Source organism: Oncorhynchus nerka, linkage group LG18, assembly GCF_034236695.1.
Source record: "Oncorhynchus nerka isolate Pitt River linkage group LG18, Oner_Uvic_2.0, whole genome shotgun sequence".
NCBI classification, from domain to species: domain Eukaryota; kingdom Metazoa; phylum Chordata; class Actinopteri; order Salmoniformes; family Salmonidae; genus Oncorhynchus; species Oncorhynchus nerka.
The window spans coordinates 19,044,889-19,068,564 of NC_088413.1; the positions used below are offsets into that span (position 1 = coordinate 19,044,889).

The 23,676-nt window shown below is 42.4% G+C and overlaps 2 protein-coding genes across 4 annotated transcripts in view; both read right to left on the bottom strand.

The window, feature by feature from the left end:
• LOC135561793 (semaphorin-4F-like) overlaps positions 1 to 16,918 on the bottom strand; it is a 28,515-nt gene extending 11,597 nt beyond the window's left edge. Inside the window, exons 1-7 of one of the 3 annotated variants that reach the window (XM_065003646.1) lie at positions 16,782 to 16,918; positions 16,503 to 16,706; positions 15,319 to 15,452; positions 14,152 to 14,211; positions 12,072 to 12,170; positions 8,729 to 8,840; positions 234 to 344 (exon numbers count right to left, since the gene is read on the bottom strand). In XM_065003646.1, the coding sequence (XP_064859718.1) occupies positions 234 to 344; positions 8,729 to 8,840; positions 12,072 to 12,170; positions 14,152 to 14,211; positions 15,319 to 15,452; positions 16,503 to 16,605 (619 nt within the window). In that variant the 5' untranslated portion in view covers positions 16,606 to 16,706; positions 16,782 to 16,918. The other 2 variants (XM_065003648.1, XM_065003647.1) reach the window with 2 other exon arrangements.
• A 100-nt stretch (positions 16,919 to 17,018) lies between these two features.
• On the bottom strand, positions 17,019 to 21,814 carry LOC115117032 (docking protein 2-like). The gene is given in 8 exon segments (XM_065003649.1): positions 17,019 to 17,949; positions 17,952 to 17,972; positions 17,975 to 18,476; positions 18,997 to 19,172; positions 19,411 to 19,480; positions 19,951 to 20,109; positions 20,504 to 20,662; positions 21,567 to 21,814. Coding segments are annotated over 8 exon segments (1,578 nt in total). The 5' UTR covers positions 21,648 to 21,814; the 3' UTR covers positions 17,019 to 17,539.
• Positions 21,815 to 23,676: the final 1,862 nt, after the last annotated feature.

Consider the following 23,676-nt stretch of genomic DNA (forward strand, 5'->3'; position numbering starts at 1 on the left):
TACGGTTATGACTTTACTGGCATAAAACACATGGATGGTTAAAGATATAGACCACCATCAAAGAGAACTCATTAGGTAAGTAACACCACACTGCTAAACCACATCCTGAGTTAAACTCTTCATTGGACACATTCTGTTGTTGTTTGGTGTTACAGAAGTTTGGACAGTAGAAGTATTTTATCATCTTTCCCAACATGCATTGGGAGTGTGTGTGATTGACAGATGGGTCTCACCACTGAGCCAGTTGATGGACTGATGCACGTGCACCTCTTGACCTGTTGCCTTGGTGATGTCAAACATCGTGCCCAGGAAGTTAGAAGGGGAGGCGGTGTACAGCACTCCATCTACAGTACACAAATAGACAGGATGTGATAGAGTGGGAGCGTGTTTGTGTGTGTCTAACCTACAGTAAACATCAGTGTGTGTCTAACCTGCAGTAACAGCAGTGTGTGTGTAACCTACAGTAACAGCAGTGTGTGTCTAACCTACAGTAACAGCAGTGTGTGTCTAACCTACAGTAACAGCAGTGTGTGTCTAACCTACAGTAACAGCAGTGTGTGTCTAACCTACAGTAACAGCAGTGTGTGTCTAACCTACAGTAACAGCAGTGTGTGTCTAACCTACAGTAACAGCAGTGTGTGTCTAACCTACAGTAACAGCAGTGTGTGTCTAACCTACAGTAACAGCAGTGTGTGTGTCTAACCTGCAGTAACAGCAGTGTGTGTGTCTAACTGCAGTAACAGCTACAGTAACAGCAGTGTGTGTGTCTAACCTACAGTAACAGCAGAGTGTGTCTAACCTACAGTAACAGCAGTGTGTGTCTAACCTGCAGTAACAGCAGAGTGTGTCTAACCTACAGTAACAGCAGTGTGTGTCTAACCTGCAGTAACAGCAGTGTGTGTCTAACCTACAGTAACAGCAGTGTGTGTCTAATCTGCAGTAACAGCAGTGTGTGTCTAACCTACAGTAACAGCAGTGTGTGTCTAACCTACAGTAACAGCAGTATGTGTCTAACCTGCAGTAACAGCAGTGTGTGTGTCTAACCTACAGTAACAGCAGTGTGTGTGTCTAACCTACAGTAACAGCAGAGTGTGTCTAACCTACAGTAACAGCAGTGTGTGTCTAACCTACAGTAACAGCAGAGTGTGTCTAACCTGCAGTAACAGCAGTGTGTGTCTAACCTACAGTAACAGCAGTGTGTGTCTAACCTACAGTAACAGCAGTGTGTGTGTCTAACCTACAGTAACAGCAGTGTGTGTCTAACCTACAGTAACAGCAGTGTGTGTCTAACCTACAGTAACAGCAGTGTGTGTGTCTAACCTACAGTAACAGCAGTGTGTGTCTAATCTGCAGTAACAGCAGTGTGTGTCTAATCTGCAGTAACAGCAGTGTGTGTCTAACCTACAGTAACAGCAGAGTGTGTCTAACCTGCAGTAACAGCAGTGTGTGTCTAATCTGCAGTAACAGCAGTGTGTGTGTCTAACCTACAGTAACAGCAGAGTGTGTCTAACCTACAGTAACAGCAGTGTGTGTCTAATCTGCAGTAACAGCAGTGTGTGTCTAACCTACAGTAACAGCAGAGTGTGTCTAACCTACAGTAACAGCAGTGTGTGTCTAATCTGCAGTAACAGCAGTGTGTGTCTAACCTACAGTAACAGCAGTGTGTGTCTAACCTACAGTAACAGCAGTGTGTGTCTAACCTACAGTAACAGCAGTGTGTGTCTAACCTGCAGTAACAGCAGTGTGTGTCTAACCTGCAGTAACAGCAGTGTGTGTTTAACCTACAGTAACAGCAGTGTGTGTGTCTAACCTACAGTAACAGCAGTGTGTGTCTAACCTACAGTAACAGCAGTGTGTGTGTCTAACCTACAGTAACAGCAGTGTGTGTGTCTAACCTACAGTAACAGCAGTGTGTGTGTCTAACCTACAGTAACAGCAGTGTGTGTGTCTAACCTGCAGTAACAGCAGTGTGTGTGTCTAACCTACAGTAACAGCAGTGTGTGTGTCTAACCTACAGTAACAGCAGTGTGTGTGTCTAACCTACAGTAACAGCAGTGTGTGTGTCTAACCTGCAGTAACAGCAGCAGTGTGTGTGTCTAACCTACAGTAACAGCAGTGTGTGTGTCTAACCTGCAGTAACAGCAGTGTGTGTGTCTAACCTGCAGTAACAGCTGTGTGTGTGTCTAACCTATAGTAACAGCAGTGTGTGTCTAACCTGCAGTAACAGCAGTGTGTGTCTAACCTACGGTAACAGCAGAGTGTGTCTAACCTACAGTAACAGCAGTGTGTGTCTAACCTACAGTAACAGCAGTGTGTGTCTAACCTGCAGTAACAGCAGTGTGTGTGTCTAACCTGCAGTAACAGCAGTGTGTGTGTCTAACCTATAGTAACAGCAGTGTGTGTGTCTAACCTGCAGTAACAGCAGTGTGTGTCTAACCTGCAGTAACAGCAGTGTGTGTGTCTAACCTGCAGTAACAGCAGTGTGTGTCTAACCTGCAGTAACAGCAGTGTGTGTCTAACCTACGGTAAGAGCAGAGTGTGTCTAACCTACAGTAACAGCAGTGTGTGTCTAACCTACAGTAACAGCAGTGTGTGTCTAACCTGCAGTAACAGCAGTGTGTGTGTCTAACCTACAGTAACAGCAGTGTGTGTCTAACCTACAGTAACAGCAGTGTGTGTCTAACCTACAGTAACAGTAAGCAGTGTGTGTCTAACCTACAGTAACAGCAGTGTGTGTGTCTAACCTACAGTAACAGCAGTGTGTGTGTCTAACCTAACCTACAGTAACAGCAGTGTGTAACAGCAGTGTGTGTCTAACCCAGTAACAGTAACAGTAACAGCAGTGTGTGTCTAACCTGCAGTAACAGCAGTGTGTGTCTAACCTACAGTAACAGCAGTGTGTGTGTCTAACCTACAGTAACAGCAGTGTGTGTCTAACCAGCAGTGTGTGTCTAACCTGCAGTAACAGCAGTGTGTGTCTAACCTGCAGTAACAGCAGTGTGTGTCTAACCTACAGTAACAGCAGTGTGTGTCTAACCTGCAGTAACAGCAGTGTGTGTGTCTAACCTACAGTAACAGCAGTGTGTGTCTAACCTGCAGTAACAGCAGTGTGTGTCTAACCTACAGTAACAGCAGTGTGTGTCTAACCTACAGTAACAGCAGTGTGTGTCTAACCTGCAGTAACAGCAGTGTGTGTGTCTAACCTGCAGTAACAGCAGTGTGTGTGTCTAACCTATAGTAACAGCAGTGTGTGTGTCTAACCTGCAGTAACAGCAGTGTGTGTCTAACCTGCAGTAACAGCAGTGTGTGTCTAACCTACGGTAAGAGCAGAGTGTGTCTAACCTACAGTAACAGCAGTGTGTGTCTAACCTACAGTAACAGCAGTGTGTGTCTAACCCAGTAACAGCAGTGTGTGTCTAACCTACAGTAACAGCAGTGTGTGTCTAACCTACAGTAACAGCAGTGTGTGTCTAACCTATAGTAACAGCAGTGTGTGTGTCTAACCTACAGTAACAGCAGTGTGTGTGTCTAACCTACAGTAACAGCAGTGTGTGTGTCTAACCTACAGTAACAGCAGTGTGTGTCTAACCTGCAGTAACAGCAGTGTGTGTCTAACCTGCAGTAACAGCAGTGTGTGTGTCTAACCTACAGTAACAGCAGTGTGTGTCTAACCTGCAGTAACAGCAGTGTGTGTCTAACCTGCAGTAACAACAGTGTGTGTCTAACCTGCAGTAACAGCAGTGTGTGTGTCTAACCTACAGTAACAGCAGTGTGTGTCTAACCTGCAGTAACAGCAGTGTGTGTGTCTAACCTACAGTAACAGCAGTGTGTGTCTAACCTGCAGTAACAGCAGTGTGTGTCTAACCTGCAGTAACAGCAGTGTGTGTCTAACCTACAGTAACAGCAGTGTGTGTCTAACCTACAGTAACAGCAGTGTGTGTCTAACCTACAGTAACAGCAGTGTGTGTCTAACCTACAGTAACAGCAGTGTGTGTCTAACCTACAGTAACAGCAGTGTGTGTCTAACCTGCAGTAACAGCAGTGTGTGTCTAACCTGCAGTAACAGCAGTGTGTGTCTAACCTACAGTAACAGCAGTGTGTGTCTAACCTGCAGTAACAGCAGTGTGTGTGTCTAACCTACAGTAACAGCAGTGTGTGTCTAACCTACAGTAACAGCAGTGTGTGTCTAACCTGCAGTAACAGCAGTGTGTGTCTAACCTACAGTAACAGCAGTGTGTGTCTAACCTACAGTAACAGCAGTGTGTGTCTAACCTGCAGTAACAGCAGTGTGTGTCTAACCTACAGTAACAGCAGTGTGTGTCTAACCTACAGTAACAGCAGTGTGTGTCTAACCTACAGTAACAGCAGTGTGTGTCTAACCTGCAGTAACAGCAGTGTGTGTGTGTCTAACCTGCAGTAACAGCAGTGTGTGTTTAACCTACAGTAACAGCAGTGTGTGTCTAACCTACAGTAACAGCAGTGTGTGTCTAACCTACAGTAACAGCAGTGTGTGTCTAACCTACAGTAACAGCAGTGTGTGTCTAACCTGCAGTAACAGCAGTGTGTGTGTCTAACCTACAGTAACAGCAGTGTGTGTGTCTAACCTGCAGTAACAGCAGTGTGTGTGTCTAACCTGCAGTAACAGCAGTGTGTGTGTCTAACCTACAGTAACAGCAGTGTGTGTGTCTAACCTACAGTAACAGCAGTGTGTGTCTAACCTGCAGTAACAGCAGTGTGTGTGTCTAACCTGCAGTAACAGCAGTGTGTGTGTCTAACCTACAGTAACAGCAGTGTGTGTGTCTAACCTACAGTAACAGCAGTGTGTGTGTCTAACCTGCAGTAACAGCAGTGTGTGTCTAACCTACAGTAACAGCAGTGTGTGTCTAACCTGCAGTAACAGCTGTCTAACCTACAGTAACAGCAGTGTGTGTCTAACCTACAGTAACAGCAGTGTGTGTCTAACCTACAGTAACAGCAGTGTGTGTCTAACCTACAGTAACAGCAGTGTGTGTGTGTCTAACCTGCAGTAACAGCAGTGTAACCTACAGTAACAGCAGTGTGTGTGTCTAACCTGCAGTAACAGCAGTGTGTGTCTAACCTGCAGTAACAGCAGTGTGTGTCTAACCTGCAGTAACAGCAGTGTGTGTCTAACCTGCAGTAACAGCAGTGTGTGTCAGTAACCTAACAGTAACAGCAGTGTGTGTCTAACCTACAGTAACAGCAGTGTGTGTCTAACCTACAGTAACAGCAGTGTGTGTCTAACCTGCAGTAACAGCAGTGTGTGTGTCTAAACCTAACAGTAAACAGTGTGTGCAGTGTGTGTCTAACCCAGTAACAGTAACAGCAGTGTGTGTCTAACCTACAGTAACAGCAGTGTGTGTCTAACCTACAGTAACAGCAGTGTGTGTGTCTAACCTACAGTAACAGCAGTGTGTGTCTAACCTACAGTAACAGCAGTGTGTGTCTAACCTGCAGTAACAGCAGTGTGTGTCTAACCTGCAGTAACAGCAGTGTGTGTGTCTAACCTAACAGCAGTAACAGCAGTGTGTGTCTAACCTGCAGTAACAGCAGTGTGTGTCTAACCTGCAGTAACAGCAGTGTGTGTCTAACCCAGTAACAGCAGTGTGTGTCTAAACAGTAACAGCAGTGTGTGTCTAACAGTAACAGCAGTGTGTGTCTAACCAGTAACAGCAGTGTGTGTGTCAGTAACCTAACCAGTAACAGCAGTGTGTGTCTAACCTGCAGTAACAGCAGTGTGTGTCTAACCTACAGTAACAGCAGTGTGTGTCTAACCTACAGTAACCTGCAGTAACAGCAGTGTGTGTGTCTAACCTGCAGTAACAGCAGTGTGTGTGTCTAACCTGCAGTAACAGCAGTGTGTGTGTCTAACCTACAGTAACAGCAGTGTGTGTCTAACCCTGCAGTAACAGCAGTGTGTGTCTAACCTACAGTAACAGCAGTGTGTGTCTAACCTACAGTAACAGCAGTGTGTGTCTAACCTACAGTAACAGCAGTGTGTGTCTAACCTACAGTAACAGCAGTGTGTGTCTAACCTACAGTAACTACAGTAACAGCAGTGTGTGTCTAACCTACAGTAACAGCAGTGTGTGTCTAACCTACAGTAACAGCAGTGTGTGTCTAACCTACAGTAACAGCAGTGTGTGTCTAACCTACAGTAACAGCAGTGTGTGTGTCTAACCTACAGTAACAGCACTAACCTACAGTAACAGCAGTGTGTGTCTAACCTGCAGTAACAGCAGTGTGTGTCTAACCTGTCAGTAACAGCAGTGTGTGTGTCTAACCTACAGTAACAGCAGTGTGTGTCTAACCTGCAGTAACAGCAGTGTGTGTCTAACCTGCAGTAACAGCAGTGTGTGTCTAACCTACAGTAACAGCAGTGTGTGTCTAACCTACAGTAACAGCAGTGTGTGTCTAACCTGCAGTAACAGCAGTGTGTGTGTCTAACCTACAGTAACAGCAGTGTGTGTCTAACCTGCAGTAACAGCAGTGTGTGTCTAACCTGCAGTAACAGCAGTGTGTGTCTAACCTACAGTAACAGCAGTGTGTGTCTAACCTACAGTAACAGCAGTGTGTGTCTAACCTACAGTAACAGCAGTGTGTGTCTAACCTACAGTAACAGCAGTGTGTGTCTAACCTACAGTAACAGCAGTGTGTGTCTAACCTACAGTAACAGCAGTGTGTGTCTAACCTGCAGTAACAGCAGTGTGTGTGTCTAACCTGCAGTAACAGCAGTGTGTGTCTAACCTGCAGTAACAGCAGTGTGTGTCTAACCTGCAGTAACAGCAGTGTGTGTCTAACCTGCAGTAACAGCAGTGTGTGTCTAACCTACAGTAACAGCAGTGTGTGTGTCTAACCTACAGTAACAGCAGTGTGTGTCTAACCTACAGTAACAGCAGTGTGTGTCTAACCTACAGTAACAGCAGTGTGTGTCTAACCTGCAGTAACAGCAGTGTGTGTGTCTAACCTGCAGTAACAGCAGTGTGTGTGTCTAACCTACAGTAACAGCAGTGTGTGTGTCTAACCTGCAGTAACAGCAGTGTGTGTCTAACCTGCAGTAACAGCAGTGTGTGTCTAACCTGCAGTAACAGCAGTGTGTGTCTAACCTGCAGTAACAGCAGTGTGTGTCTAATCTGCAGTAACAGCAGTGTGTGTCTAACCTACAGTAACAGCAGTGTGTGTCTAACCTACAGTAACAGCAGTGTGTGTCTAACCTACAGTAACAGCAGTGTGTGTCTAACCTACAGTAACAGCAGTGTGTGTCTAACCTACAGTAACAGCAGTGTGTGTCTAACCTACAGTAACAGCAGTGTGTGTGTCTAACCTGCAGTAACAGCAGTGTGTGTGTCTAACCTACAGTAACAGCAGTGTGTGTGTCTAACCTGCAGTAACAGCAGTGTGTGTGTCTAACCTGCAGTAACAGCAGTGTGTGTGTCTAACCTACAGTAACAGCAGTGTGTGTGTCTAACCTACAGTAACAGCAGTGTGTGTGTCTAACCTGCAGTAACAGCAGTGTGTGTGTCTAACCTGCAGTAACAGCAGTGTGTGTGTCTAACCTATAGTAACAGCAGTGTGTGTGTCTAACCTGCAGTAACAGCAGTGTGTGTGTGTCTAACCTATAGTAACAGCAGTGTGTGTGTCTAACCTGCAGTAACAGCAGTGTGTGTCTAACCTGCAGTAACAGCAGTGTGTGTCTAACCTACGGTAACAGCAGAGTGTGTCTAACCTACAGTAACAGCAGTGTGTGTCTAACCTGCAGTAACAGCAGTGTGTGTCTAACCTGCAGTAACAGCAGTGTGTGTCTAACCTACAGTAACAGCAGTGTGTGTCTAACCTACAGTAACAGCAGTGTGTGTGTCTAACCTACAGTAACAGCAGTGTGTGTGTCTAACCTACAGTAACAGCAGTGTGTGTCTAACCTGCAGTAACAGCAGTGTGTGTCTAACCTGCAGTAACAGCAGTGTGTGTGTCTAACCTACAGTAACAGCAGTGTGTGTCTAACCTGCAGTAACAGCAGTGTGTGTCTAACATGCAGTAACACCAGTGTGTGTGTCTAACCTACAGTAACAGCAGTGTGTGTCTAACCTACAGTAACAGCAGTGTGTGTCTAACCTACAGTAACAGCAGTGTGTGTCTAACCTGCAGTAACAGCAGTGTGTGTCTAACCTACAGTAACAGCAGTGTGTGTCTAACCTGCAGTAACAGCAGTGTGTGTCTAACCTACAGTAACAGTGTCTAAACAGTAACAGCAGTGTGTGTGTCTAACCTACAGTAACAGCAGTGTGTGTCTAACCTGCAGTAACAGCAGTGTGTGTGTCTAACCTACAGTAACAGCAGTGTGTGTCTAACCTGCAGTAACAGCAGTGTGTGTCTAACCTGCAGTAACAGCAGTGTGTGTCTAACCTGCAGTAACAGCAGTGTGTGTCTAACCTACAGTAACAGCAGTGTGTGTCTAACCTACAGTAACAGCAGTGTGTGTGTCTAACCTACAGTAACAGCAGTGTGTGTCTAACCTACAGTAACAGCAGTGTGTGTCTAACCTGCAGTAACAGCAGTGTGTGTGTCTAACCTACAGTAACAGCAGTGTGTGTGTCTAACCTGCAGTAACAGCAGTGTGTGTCTAACCTGCAGTAACAGCAGTGTGTGTCTAACCTGCAGTAACAGCAGTGTGTGTGTCTAACCTGCAGTAACAGCAGTGTGTGTGTCTAACCTGCAGTAACAGCAGTGTGAGGTTGTCTGGGATCATAAGGACATTTCCCCTTCCCATTCTCCATCTTCACTTTGTCACCACCTTCCTTCACTAGGACAAACGTCACTGGGTCCTGAACACACACACACACACACATACATACACACACACACAGTCTATATTTAGTAGTGTATGTGAACCAGCGGAGGCTGCTGAGGGGAGGACGGCTCATAATAATGGTTGGAACGGAGACAATGGAACAGCATTAAATACAAGGAGAACATGTGTTTGATGTATTTGATATGGTTCCACTGATTCCTCTCCAGCCATTACCACGAGCCGCGTCTCCCCAATTAAGGTCCCACATCCTGTGACGTGAACATCATGTGTGTAAGCCTATCAACTAAATACATGAACTGAATGAATAACATGTGTTTCACCACAACAGTTAAAGAGCATCTAGCAGGTGTATCATAATAATAATAATATTATAGGTGTAGAGTATAATAATAATATTATAGGTGTAGAGTATAATAATAATAATAATAATAGATGTAGAGTATAATAATGATAATATAGGTGTAGAGTATAATAATAATAATAATAATAGATGTAGAGTATAATAATGATAATATAGGTGTAGAGTATAATAATAATAATATAGGTGTAGAGTATACTAATAATAATATAGGTGTAGAGTATAATAATAATAATAATAATAGATGTAGAGTATAATAATGATAATATAGGTGTAGAGTATAATAATAATAATAATAGATGTAGAGTATAATAATAATAATATAGGTGTAGAGTATAATAATAATAATATAGGTGTAGAGTATACTAATAATAATATAGGTGTAGAGTATAATAATAATAATAATAATAGATGTAGAGTATAATAATGATAATATAGGTGTAGAGTATAATAATAATAATATAGGTGTAGAGTATAATAATAATAATAATAATAGATGTAGAGTATAATAATGATAATATAGGTGTAGAGTATAATAATAATAATATAGGTGTAGAGTATACTAATAATAATATAGGTGTAGAGTATAATAATAATAATATAGGTGTAGAGTATAATAATAATAATGATAATATAGGTGTAGAGTATACTAATAATGATAATATAGGTGTAGAGTATAATAATAATAATGATAATATAGGTGTAGAGTATACTAATAATAATATAGGTGTAGAGTATAATAATAATAATAATAATAGATGTAGAGTATAATAATAATATAGGTGTAGAGTATAATAATAATAATAATATAGGTGTAGAGTATAATAATAATATTATAGGTGTAGAGTATAATAATAATAATAATAATAGATGTAGAGTATAATAATAATATAGGTGTAGAGTATAATAATAATATAGGTGTAGAGTATAATAATAATATAGGTGTATAGTATAATAATAATAATGATAATATAGGTGTAGAGTATAATAATGATAATATAGGTGTAGAGTATAATAATAATAATGATAATATAGGTGTAGAGTATAATAATAATAATAATAATAGATGTAGAGTATAATAATGATAATATAGGTGTAGAGTATAATAATGATAATATAGGTGTAGAGTATAATAATAATAATGATAATATAGGTGTAGAGTATACTAATAATAATGATAATATAGGTGTAGAGTATAATAATGATAATATAGGTGTAGAGTATAATAATAATAATATAGGTGTAGAGTATACTAATAATAATATAGGTGTAGAGTATAATAATAATAATATAGGTGTAGAGTATAATAATAATAATGATAATATAGGTGTAGAGTATACTAATAATGATAATATAGGTGTAGAGTATAATAATAATAATGATAATATAGGTGTAGAGTATACTAATAATAATATAGGTGTAGAGTATAATAATAATAATAATAATAGATGTAGAGTATAATAATAATATAGGTGTAGAGTATAATAATAATAATAATATAGGTGTAGAGTATAATAATAATATTATAGGTGTAGAGTATAATAATAATAATAATAATAGATGTAGAGTATAATAATAATATAGGTGTAGAGTATAATAATAATATAGGTGTAGAGTATAATAATAATAATGATAATATAGGTGTAGAGTATAATAATGATAATATAGGTGTAGAGTATAATAATAATAATGATAATATAGGTGTAGAGTATAATAATAATAATAATAATAGATGTAGAGTATAATAATGATAATATAGGTGTAGAGTATAATAATGATAATATAGGTGTAGAGTATAATAATAATAATGATAATATAGGTGTAGAGTATACTAATAATAATGATAATATAGGTGTAGAGTATAATAATAATAATGATAATATAGGTGTAGAGTATAATAATGATAATATAGGTGTAGAGTATAATAATAATAATGATAATATAGGTGTAGAGTATAATAATAATAATGATAATATAGGTGTAGAGTATAATAATAATAATGATAATATAGGTGTAGAGTATAATAATGATAATATAGGTGTAGAGTATAATAATAATAATGATAATATAGGTGTAGAGTATAATAATAATAATGATAATATAGGTGTAGAGTATAATAATGATAATATAGGTGTAGAGTATAATAATGATAATATAGGTGTAGAGTATAATAATAATGATAATAATAATAATAATATAGGTGTAGAGTATAATAATAATAATGATAATATAGGTGTAGAGTATAATAATAATAATGATAATATAGGTGTAGAGTATACTAATAATGATAATATAGGTGTAGAGTATAATAATAATAATGATAATATAGGTGTAGAGTATAATAATAATATAGGTGTAGAGTATAATAATAATAATGATAATATAGGTGTAGAGTATAATAATAATAATGATAATATAGGTGTAGAGTATACTAATAATGATAATATAGGTGTAGAGTATAATAATAATAATGATAATATAGGTGTAGAGTATAATAATAATATAGGTGTAGAGTATAATAATAATAATGATAATATAGGTGTAGAGTATAATAATAATAATGATAATATAGGTGTAGAGTATACTAATAATGATAATATAGGTGTAGAGTATAATAATAATAATGATAATATAGGTGTAGAGTATACTAATAATGATAATATAGGTGTAGAGTATAATAATAATAATGATAATATAGGTGTAGAGTATAATAATGATAATATAGGTGTAGAGTATAATAATAATAATGATAATATAGGTGTAGAGTATAATAATAATATAGGTGTAGAGTATACTAATAATAATAATATAGGTGTAGAGTATAATAATAATGATAATATAGGTGTAGAGTATGAGAAGAGACAGAGGAGAGACAACGTGACTGACTATGAAAGCACACTGGGGATTGTAGGCGTAGGAGCCACAGACGTAGATCCTTCCATCCTTCAGAACCTCCAGCAGACAGATGTAGTTATAACAGTCATCCTGTAGAGGGAGACAAAGAAACATGTCTCAAACACCATCCTATTCTCCCCTATAGGCCCTGGTCAAAAGTGGTGCACTTAATAGGGGACTAGGGTGCCATTTAACATTAGCAGATGGGGAAAACGTAAGCCTGTTTGTATCTCGAAAAACAATTATTTACGATCTATGGAGCAAAGAACCGCCCTTGCTGTCTCTGGCTGGTTGGTTCGCCTCTCTCCACTGGGATTCTCTGCCTCAAACCCTATTACAGAGCCTGAGTCACTGACTTACTGGTGCTCTTCCATGCCGTCCCTAGGAGGGGTGCATCACTTGAGGGGGTTGAGTCACTGACGTGATCTTCCTGTCTGGGTTGGTGCCCCCCCTTGGGTTGTGCCGTGGCGGAGATCTTTGTGGGCTATACTCGGCCTTGTCTCAGAATGGTAAGTTGGTGGTTGAAGATATCCCTCTAGTGGTGTGGGAGCTGTGCTTTGGCAAAGTGGGTGGGGTTATATCCTGCCTGTTTGGCCCTGTCCGGGGGTATCATCGGATGGGGCCACAGTGTCTCCTGACCCCTCCTGTCTCAGCCTCCAGTATTTATGCTGCAGTAGTTTATGTGTCGGGGGGCTAGGGTCAGTCTGTTATATCTGGAGTACTTCTCCTGTCTTATCCGGTGTCCTGTGTGAATTTAAGTATGCTCTCTCTAATTCTCTCTTTCTTTCTCACTCTCTAAGGACCTGAGCCCTAGGACCATGCCTCAGGACTACCTGGCATGATGACTCCTTGCTGTCCCCAGTCCACCTGGCCGTGCTGCTGCTCCAGTTTCAACTGTTCTGCCTGCGGCTATGGAACCCTGACCTGTTCACTGGACGTGCTACCTGTCCCAGACCTGCTGTTTTCAACTCTCTAGAGACAGCAGGAGTGGTAGAGATACTCTTAAGCCAACTGACATTTACTCCTGATGTGCTGACTTGCTGCACCTTCGACAACTACTGTGATTATTATTATTTGACCATGCTGGTCATTTATGAACATTTGAACATCTTGGCCATGTTCTGTTATAATCTCCACCCGGCACAGCTAGAAGAGGACTGGCCACCTCTCATAGCCTCTCTAGGTGTCATCCTTGGTTTTGGCCTTTCTAGGGAGTATTCCTAGCCACTGTGCTTCTACACCTGCATTGCTTGCTGTTTGGGGTTTTAGGTTGGGTTTCTGTACAGCACTTTGAGATATCAGCTGATGTAAGAAGGGCTATATAAATAATTTTGAGTTGATATGCGGAAACAGTTCAAGTGCCCTGGGATAAGGAATATTTTGGTGATTTTCAAGTCCCTGATTGCCTTTTAGTTTAAGCTAGGCTGAAGCGCATTTGGCAACTCCTTCTTACCACAGGGCCATAACAGAGCAGGATAAAGTTGCCTCTAGACACAGATCTCAGGTCAGTTTACATTCCTCACCATAATGGCTAAGGTTAGGATTTGGGGTAGATAGCATGATCCTAGATCAGGAGAACCTGGCTCTAAACAGATCAATAAAATATGGTTATAATCAGAAGTACAATGCAGGGTTTCTCAACTCAGGTGCCAGGAACACAATGTGTACAGGCCAAGGTTGGTTTTCATATTACTCCCATTGAATAAACGGTAGCGAAGAACTCTAACTCCCGGACTATTTAAGGTAAGTCATGCTTCTGTTTATCAGTCTTTGAAGATGACCAGATACAAAGTGAAAAGTCATCTGAAAGCCAAACATACAGGATGTGATGTGTTGTTGACAGGTAGCTGAAGAGTCAGTAAAGCAGTCGTTATGGTAACGGTATCATACATCATGACATAGATGAGTATGACAAAAGGCAAAGGTGATGGGTGTGAAGCATGGCATCTCACCGACACCTTTAACCACGTACATACACTACAGAGCAGCACACAGACACACACACACACACACACACACATAGTTTTCTTGCCACTTCAAACACAGATCAAGAGCACCCCACGTTGCTCACCACTCTCTTGCCTTTACCCATACAGGACTTCCTCTCCTCTTCTGTTGCCTCCCACTTAATCTGCAGAGACAGAGACGGAAGTCAAAGAGAGACACACAAACGCATACAGTTACATCACAAAGTTAAACATCAGGTTAAGCCCAGTACTGGGACTAAAAAGCAGTGTCAGTGGAGAATCACTATTGAGAAAGTTGTCCAGGACTAGGCTTAATCAATGTCTGGCATAGTGTGTTTGTCCCAGGTAAGACGTAGGTTTTTCTATGGTTTTGTGTTCAGGAATACTCCCATCATGAAAACACCGAAATATATACACACTCGTTTCACTGCCAGTTAGCTAAGATCAAGAGTGGAAATATGCACAGTTAACCGTGCACACACAGACAGTCAAGTGAAGAAGTCTCCCCCTCCCATCTCTCTGTCCCTCCCATCTCTCTGTACCTCCCCCTCTTATCTCCCTGTCCCTCCCTCTACCCTCTTATCTCTCTGTCCCTCCTTCCCTCCCTCCCATCTCCCTCTCATCTCCCTGTCCCTCCTTCCCTCCCTCCCATCTCCCTGTCCCTCCCCCCCTCACCCCCTGTCCCTCCCTCCCCCTCTTATCTCCCTGTCCCTCCCTCCGCCCTCTTATCTCCCTGTCCCTCCCTCCACCCTCTTATCTCCCTGTCCCTCCCTCTCTCCACCCTCTTATCTCCCTGTCCCTCCCTCCACCCTCTTATCTCCCTGTCCCTCCCTCCCCCTCTTATCTCTCTGTCCCTCCCTCCCATCTCCCTGTCCCTCCCCTCTTATCTCCCTGTTCCTCCCTCCCTGTCCCTCTTATCTCCCTGTCCCTCCCTCCCCCTCTTATCTCCCTGTCCCTCCCTCCCCCTCTTATCTCCCTGTCCCTCCCTCTTTCCCCCTCTTATCTCCCTGTCCCTCCTTATCTCCGCCCTCTTATCTCCCTGTCCCTCCTTCTTCCTGTCCCTCCTCCCCTCATCTCCCTGTCCCTCCCTCCCCCTCTTATCTCTTATCTCCCTGTCCCTCCTGTCCCTCCCTCCTCCTTATCTCTCTGTCCCTCTTATATCCCTGTCCCTCCCTCTCCCCCCTCTTATCTCGTTGTCCCTCCCTCCGTCCTCTTATGTCCTTGTCCCTTGTCCCTCCCCATCTCTGTCTCTCCCTCCCTTTCTCTCTCACTGATGGGTGTTTCCAGGTGAGGTTGGAGGTGTGCAGGGCCAGGATGGAGCCTCTGGCTCCCAGGTAGAGTGTCTCAGAGCTGGGGTCTTGCAGGAGGACGCTGGCATTGGACACCCCCAGAACTGCACCTAACCCTGAGGAGAACAGGACATAACATTAGGGATGTGCCCCAAATGGCTATTTCCTACAGTGCACTACTTTGGACCAGGGCTCCGTAATATATAGACTCCCCTCTTCCGCCCCATTTATTTGCCTTTGACCTTTGAGTGAATGTGCGAAGGATGAGACTGACTTACAGGGACTTTTACGGAACCATTTCTAAGCATCAGTAATTGTGTCACTTCCTCTACTGAGAAATACTCTTGTGGTTTGTCGGCTGCTACCCAGAGCTGGGGTGCAATAATTAGTCCAAAAAACAACAAAAAAAATGTATTGGACAAATTCAGTTAGGTCCCTCCCCATTTCATTCCGTTTAAGAAATGTTTTGCAACAGAATCAGCGTAATAAATAAACCCCTACTCACCAGTCACTCGATGCTAATTTAGGTAGACAATTTTGGGGCTAAACTCTCCTTTGCGTTTGCTGTTTAGTCCGTGACATAGGCTCAATATGTGTCCGGTAAACTGCTCCTTGTTGCATTTGTGTGTTAACACACACACACACACACACACACCACAAAGAGTGGGGCATCTTAATCCTCCACATTCTCTGTATTACAATCGAAGACCTATAGCCTAGGCCCTAGGCCTATCTATCCATGAAAACAGGCAAAACTAGGATAACACTGTAACCCCAGTCTATACTCACTCTGCATTATTCCAGGTACTTAGTGAAAACAGCAGTGAAATCACACGACTGTCTTCATTCATTTTAAAGGTGTTGTTTAATGGGCATTTCTCGACCATGCCTCAAACCTTCCCATCTGGTTAAATGTTGAATTAAGTCATTAACCATCCCCATTCCCAGATGAATGAATTAGCCTACCGATACCACACTGGGTGCTGATAATAGACTTCTTACAAATGTACTTGTTTGCTAGGCAACATCATTTGCATTGCTATGACTAATTAGATTGTAGCCTCCATAACGTTACCGTATCCATTAGGAATTGCGATACATTTTAAAATTGCTATACATTTTGTATGTAGAGAGAGAGGCCGTTTGTCCAACTGTACTGTACTCACCTCCGTGAACATTGGGAATTGGTGTTTGACAACGAGTTGAACCAGTTGTGAGCCACAAGATCACGGCCATAAAACAGGTGGTCCGCATGTTGAGAAGTGACATCAGGAAGAATGTCCGTTGATGACCGCGCGTCAGTTACACATCATTAAAAGTGCGCTCGGGGCGTTCTGTCCAAAGTGGAGGACAGGGGGGGAACAAAGCGCCTACAGAAACCAAGAAAACAAAAAAGTACGGTTCAAGTGTATCAAAATACGGCGTATTTTTTTATTCTCACCTACCTGGGTTGGGTTCCTATTCGGTGTCCGATTTGGTGCTATTTTTAACACGGTATAATAGGCTACTTAGCCTCCTGGTGAGGTACAGTACAGTATGTAATATAACTATTACAACGTGTTAAACCAGGAAGCGTTCAAATCTCTCTAAATCAAACGTCAATACACGCCCACAACCACAGAGGAGCCTGAAATATACAGTAGTAGGCCTATTAACGTTCACATATTCCCAGGTAAACAGCATTGAACTGAACAGTAGTCTGATTTATTGAGGGGCACAATTTAAAAAACACAAAAAAAAACAATCAATGCACAAAACAAATAGTGGAAGGAGAGTTACTGGATACACACCCATTATTGTTTTATTGAATCACATCAGTAAAACAAAGTAAATGAGGAAAAGGATGTGAGACTGAGCGGAAGTCATTGGTTTCTGTTGGGGAGGAGGCTGCGGCTAACACTGTTTGAAAACATTTACATCGACCACTGACAGACTTCTGGAAGATCTCTGTGGCTCTTTTCTCCCTCTCCCATGTCCATTACACTGGTGTGCAATATTGATATTCATAACACGTTATACAAAAGTTATTACATCATAAGAAAAAACAATGATTCTGTATGTGAAAACAAGTTCAATAAATAAAGTAAGTAGACAATAACATTGTGAAATGAGTGAATGTGTGTATTGGTCTGAATATCTCGCTGATCAGAAGTAGTGCACCTTAAAGGGCAATAGGGTGCCATTTCAGACGCAGCAGAGAATCCTAAATGAACCCCATGTTTTCATAGATGACCTCTGGTGACTGGCGTCCAGCAGTGGGCCTCCTGGTGGCCAAGGTCCTGGTAACGGTCAACGACGATGATGATGAGGAGGAAGAGGAGGCCAGTGAGGAAGAGGGGGATGATGATGAAGATGGTGATGAAGAGCCTGGCTTGCAGACCTGGCTGTAAAGGTGGGCGAACGGGTCAGTGTTGGGGCCCTTGGCTGGGGTCCCCACACAAGGCTCACTATAGATGGGTTCCTCTTTGCCAGGTTCCTGTCCCCGCTGGTCCTGGCTCTGTTTCTGTTGTTGAGTCTTGTCAGGTAGAGGACTCGCACGGTCGTACACCTCGGAGTAGACCGGCTCTGGCTTGTTGCCGTGGTGATAAGAACAGGAAGAGGAAGTGGGCGGGGTGGTGGTGGTGTAGATCTCGGGGTGTGAGTGAGAGGATGTCTGCTGGGTCGGCGTACACTGGTTCCGTTCGGTTGACATGGTGATTGCAGGGGTGTAGAGGGATTGAGGGGGTGAGGGTGGAGGCTGTTGGGGGCGTCAGATAGGAGTTGAGGCTGGGGGCTTTGGGTTTAATACTGTCTGCTGGCTCAGAGTACGGACACTCCTCAGAGCCAATCAAATTAGGCGGCTGTGAGTACAAACACTGCTCTGAGCCAATAGCATTTGAAAATACTGGTTTAAAACTGTAGCTGCCCTCCAAAATGGTTGCGCTATCTGGTAGTTTGGGCAGTGGGGAACGAGCACGAGGCATATTAGGGCTACGGTTAGCAACCACAGTGTCGCCCTCACATTCGTCCCCGGCGACGGCCTTCTGTTCCCGTATGGCGGTCTCGATGAGGCTGAAGATGACGTCAGCTTGGCACGTCTCAAAGGTGAAGGTTCCGGGTCCAGAGTCACAGCGCCGGCCCGCCTCGATGTTGAACGTCAACTGTGGGAGAGCCAAGAGGACACAATGATTTGAGAAAATTCCCACAGGTGTTCACTGGAAAATTGCATAATTGAATGTGGGCACCAAACGTATTATAACCTGCAACCTTCTTGATTGGACACTGATGACCCTACAATGATCCTTAGACACATCCTTTTTTGGAGCCACACTGCCCTAAAAAGGCCAAACACAGTAACTTTGATCTGTTGTAATGGCCAGGTATATTATCTGATTGGTGTGGGATTTTGTTTCCTGACACAAGAACAACCCAGTTGATCAGAACATATCATGAAGTACCAGATATTGCTGTCTTTTTAGAGAGAAAAAGACTTTGAAGTTAGAATTTGCAGTCCAAAAAATGATGTAGTTACTGCGTTTTGCCTTTGTAGAGCAGCATAGTACCGTACTGTGACGGCCTTGAAATTAGACACTAGAGAGTAGCATTAGATTAAAACTAGTAACAGATTAGGAATATAATTCTATGGCTCAATGAGATTCTAAATTCCATGGTTCTACTGACCTTGTCTCTGCCATAGCGTCGTATCAGCCGATAGGGCCAGTCCTGCAAACTCTTCCTGGTCTCCGCCTCCTTAAGGACCAGCCCCTCCTGGGCCACTTGCAGCCAATAGTACTCCCCCTGGAGGCCGCAGCGCATCGCTACATCTGTCTGCTTCACACCCACCCTGAACTCACTAACTGAGGGGAGAGAGGAGGGAGAGTGGCGGTCATGACCGAAGCACTATGGACGGTGTTCATTTCTATTTCTGGTTTTATATTTTGTGTTTATCTTTCCTTTGATCGTAGTAATATCTTTGAAAAGAAGAACCTGTTCCAATACAGCCGTAATCATACGTCCATTAGACATTAAACAGACAGAAGAATGGCTGTTCGTTATAGTTTGTGTGGCCACTAGGATATCTGATGTGCTTCTCACCTTCCTCCCTGGAGACGTAGATCTGGTTGTCCTCCATCTGAATTTGGGGCTGCTGACCAGTGGAGCCTCCCTGGGAGACAAGACATGTATTTACATTAGACAGTGAGAACTGTCCTCACAGATATCTACACTCTTAGAAAAAAAAGGTGCTATCTAGAACCTTAAAAGGGTTCTTCGGCTGTCCCCAAAGGAGAACCCCTTTTGGCTTCCATGTAGAACCCTTTCTACAGAGGTTTATACAGGGAACAAAACAGGTTTCTCCTATGGGGTCAGCAGAAGAGCCCTTTTACAACCTATTTTCTAAGAGTGTACACATCCTCTATATAATAACTGTTTGGTGATGAAAATAGTTTAATGATAGAGAGACCAGTTGAATAATGGCGTTTGCTGTTAGCCTTGTACCAATACCGAGACAAATTCCTATCAGCGTTGTTGAATGCTAATAAAGTATGATTCTACTTCGATCTGTAACAGTCAAAATGTTGAATTGAAACTGATCCATAACAGTCACAAGACAACAACAGAAGCTGCTATTCTCACCTGGAAGGCGAGGTCACACATCCTCTCCACCCACTCCACGCAGTCGTCCTTATCCGCTGCGAAGACGTACCTCCTGCCGTCGGTCTCCACACAGAAGGCGGCCATGTTGTCTTTGGGGCAGGCCTCAGCGTGTGGGGGCAGCTTCAGGACCCTGATCACCTACATTTACATTTTACTCCATTAGCAGAGATTCTTATCCAGAGACTGTAAAAAATGTGACTTGGTGCGTCTCTGCTTGGCACTCAGCATTAAAGAGATAGATCGGGGTAAGGCTTGTGCAAGCTCTAACAGCTCATAGGAGCAGGGGCCTATCTCCTGTTTCTGTAGCATGAGCCAGTTTGATGTAAAAGTACGCCCTCTGGACAGGACGCTAGTCTCTCGCAGGGCCTTAGGCTTGTCCATATCCTGAGCCAATTATAGTGCATTCAACTAAGTTAGGTAAGACAACCACATACTGTATCACAGTCAGCGCCAGTAAAACAAAAAATCCTCAATAATGCAGCTAATCAAAGTCAGTGCTAGTAAGGAAGACAAGTACAGCAGTAAGGTTGACCTCTGACAGGCGGATCACCCTCTTCTCCTTAACTTTGTCCTGGTGCTTCCAGACCCCAGAGGGACCGGCCCGCTCTCCTCCCCCCACTTCCTGGCGCTCTAGCCTGGCTACACCGCAGCGGCTGGAGGGGTAGAGAGTCAGCCAATGCTGCTTCCACTTCTGGAGGGAGGGCGGAGGGAGGGAAGAAAGGGGATGAGGGAAGAGAGGGAAGACAGAAATAATGGGGAGAAAAAGAGAAAGGCCAAGAAAGAGAATGGGAGAAAAATTTGTGGGTGAGAAAAATAATAAAATAAAAAAAAGTGAGTATCTAGTTCCCATTTCGCCCACAACACATTCAGAATATCAACACCCCACACACACACACACACACACCTTCTCCAGCACATCTGCCTATTTTTAAATAAAGGTGCAGTGGTAGATGAGGTATGTGTGCTCAGGTACAGTACCTGCGTTGTTTTACGTGTGCCTAGCCATGTTTAAATGTACATCCCAAATGGCACCCTATCCCCTACATAGTGCACTAGTTTTGACCAGAGATCCTGTGAGTCCTGGTCAAAAGTAGTGCACTGAAAAGGGAATAGGGTGCCATTTGGGACATATTGTGTTGGAATGTGCCATGAGGAAACTGTGAGCAGTACTGTGTCTGGGCACGCATGTGAGGATCCGTTCCCCCCTCACACCTTTACACACACACCATTACCAACGTAGCCTGTCTCTGCAAAAAAGACTTCAACATGTCGGCTACAGTAAATGTCCTCGTATACTGCAATCATATACTTTAAAATGATAAGTGGAATGGTAGAGGGGTTAGATGGCTGTCATACACAGTACATAGAGTAAACAAGGGGGTGACAGTTTACATGATAACAGCAATAGCCCATATCAAAACAGTCGAAATAAACTAAATAAAAACGTACATTACAATACTGTTATAAAGCTGCATTCAAAATATAAATAAATACAATATGTTCCTATTGACTTTTATTGTCATTCCACAAAAACAAGATAGATAAGGTACCAGGATGTGTACAATTAAGTGAGCTAAATAAAGTTACGTGCTTACCTTTTCTACATTTCTGTGTTGAAGGTAAACTTGTCCTGCTTTCACATGAGTGTCCATTATGTTCAAAGCGTCTCTCGGCATTCAACTGAACTTTAACCAATAACTTGGATTTGACTGTGATATATGTTAGTTTACGGTATCCTAATCCTACACTTGTGATTTCAGTACCGTCATACTCTCCCCCTGACAAATGTAGGTGTGCTTTTCTTTCGTTACGTCAGAGGCTAAACCTACGGTGAAATTATGACCGCGTCCACACCTTTTTCTCACCGCCCCAGGCTACTACGTCTGGTCCAGGGCGTTAATGCACGTTCCTCTAACTACCTGGATCGACAAAGACCAACCCTTGTGATGTCATACAATGAACAATTGCCTACACAGAGAACCATACAGTGAATAAGACGTGTATTGTGAAGACTGAAGGAAGTGAAACCGCCCATTCATGGTTGATTTTATTACGATGTTTGTATTGTTCATTGTTCTTTCATTTAAGACCAATGTTTTTAGAACGGCTACGAAGACTTATTTTGGAACGCTGTGACATCGCCCTATTTATGATATCGCTGCGTGACTAAGGAATCAATAAAAGTATATTATGTTGACTCAAACGTTCCAACGTTCTATGGAACATAGACTATTATGGGTTTTCCAACACACATTTAACCACTGTCTCACGTAGCCTGTTCTAGTTTTGCTAGGGTTGACCCAGGTTTATCCTTGACGAATGACCATCTTAAATATCAGGGAACAAGAGCAATTTAATGCACTCTTTAAGGCAAATTCAGGTATGTCTAGTACGGGTTTATCATTGCCATATTTGATCATTTTCATAACATAAACACTAGGCTATTCAACTAGTAAGAATAGGTCATTCATGAGATTGTCTCATAATGCTTACTAGAATTAATAATTTTCACTGATGCTCTTGGTTGGTTAAAGGTGGGGGTTCATCCATCTCTCCACTCTTCTCTCCTCCAGTCTCGGGGCCCTCAGGCCAGAGTGGGGCAGCAAAGCACCTATGGGGCTGACTACAAGCCCCCCAGTGATCGGCACCTCAGGCTGTTCAGGCTGCATGCAGAGCCGTCTTGCACCACACACCAGAAGGTACAACTAACTCGCTCTGTCTCTCCCCCTCTCTCACACACACACCAACACTTTCCACTTGTATACTAATACTAATGCTATACGCTCTAAAAGGAAAGGGCTCCTGGAGTATCCTTTAGGGATTCTTCAAATTGAAACTGTGGGGGAACCCAAGTTCTTTGAAGAACCCTCTAAAAGGGTTCTTCAAATAACTCCTTTTAAAGTATGCTCAAAGAACCTTTTGGTGTGCCCCCCTATTTTTTAAATGTATTATTCATCATCAGCATAACAATAACACAATATTTTAATTGTCAGTGTTTATTATGATTTTAGCAGCAAAGCAGAATTCACTCATCTCAATCTGAGGTAAACTCCCAGCAGAGCTCCAAGTCACATGGGTATATCCTCTGGCCAGTTGATGTTCAATTACGTTGTTAAGGTTCTCCGTATCCACAGGCAGAATGATTTTGCAGTGCATGGTGACCGAACAGGTTGCCTGTTCTTGTCAACAGAGGTGTAGGGAGGGTGAAGTCTGTGAATCCAACAAATAGTCATTATACAGATGATTAACAGAACATGCCACGACAGTATTCATACCTTGGTTTATGTGGTGAATGGGAATGAAAAAACTGTTTTGATAATGGTTTTCATACACATACCTTGTCCATAATGTAAAGGCCTATAGGATAGAGGATGGTAAATGTGATCTGCATAACATACCAATACTAATTGACATACCTTTTTATGCCTCTTCCTCTGTATACCTGCAGTCACAGAAACCAAAGTGAGCAGTTCAGTCATCTGCACCCAATACATCCAGCCTTCAACATATTCTTACCTCTTTGTTGGTTTTATATGCATTCAATTGTACATTTTCTGTTTTAGAAACATTTTCACAAATATGAAAAGATAGATGGTATCATCATAAAACAATATACATTTAGATGATACAAGGGACAAACCTTACTTAAATTGAGGAGATCTTTACATTTTTCAGTTAAGTGCCTGCACCTGCTGTCCTTCCAAA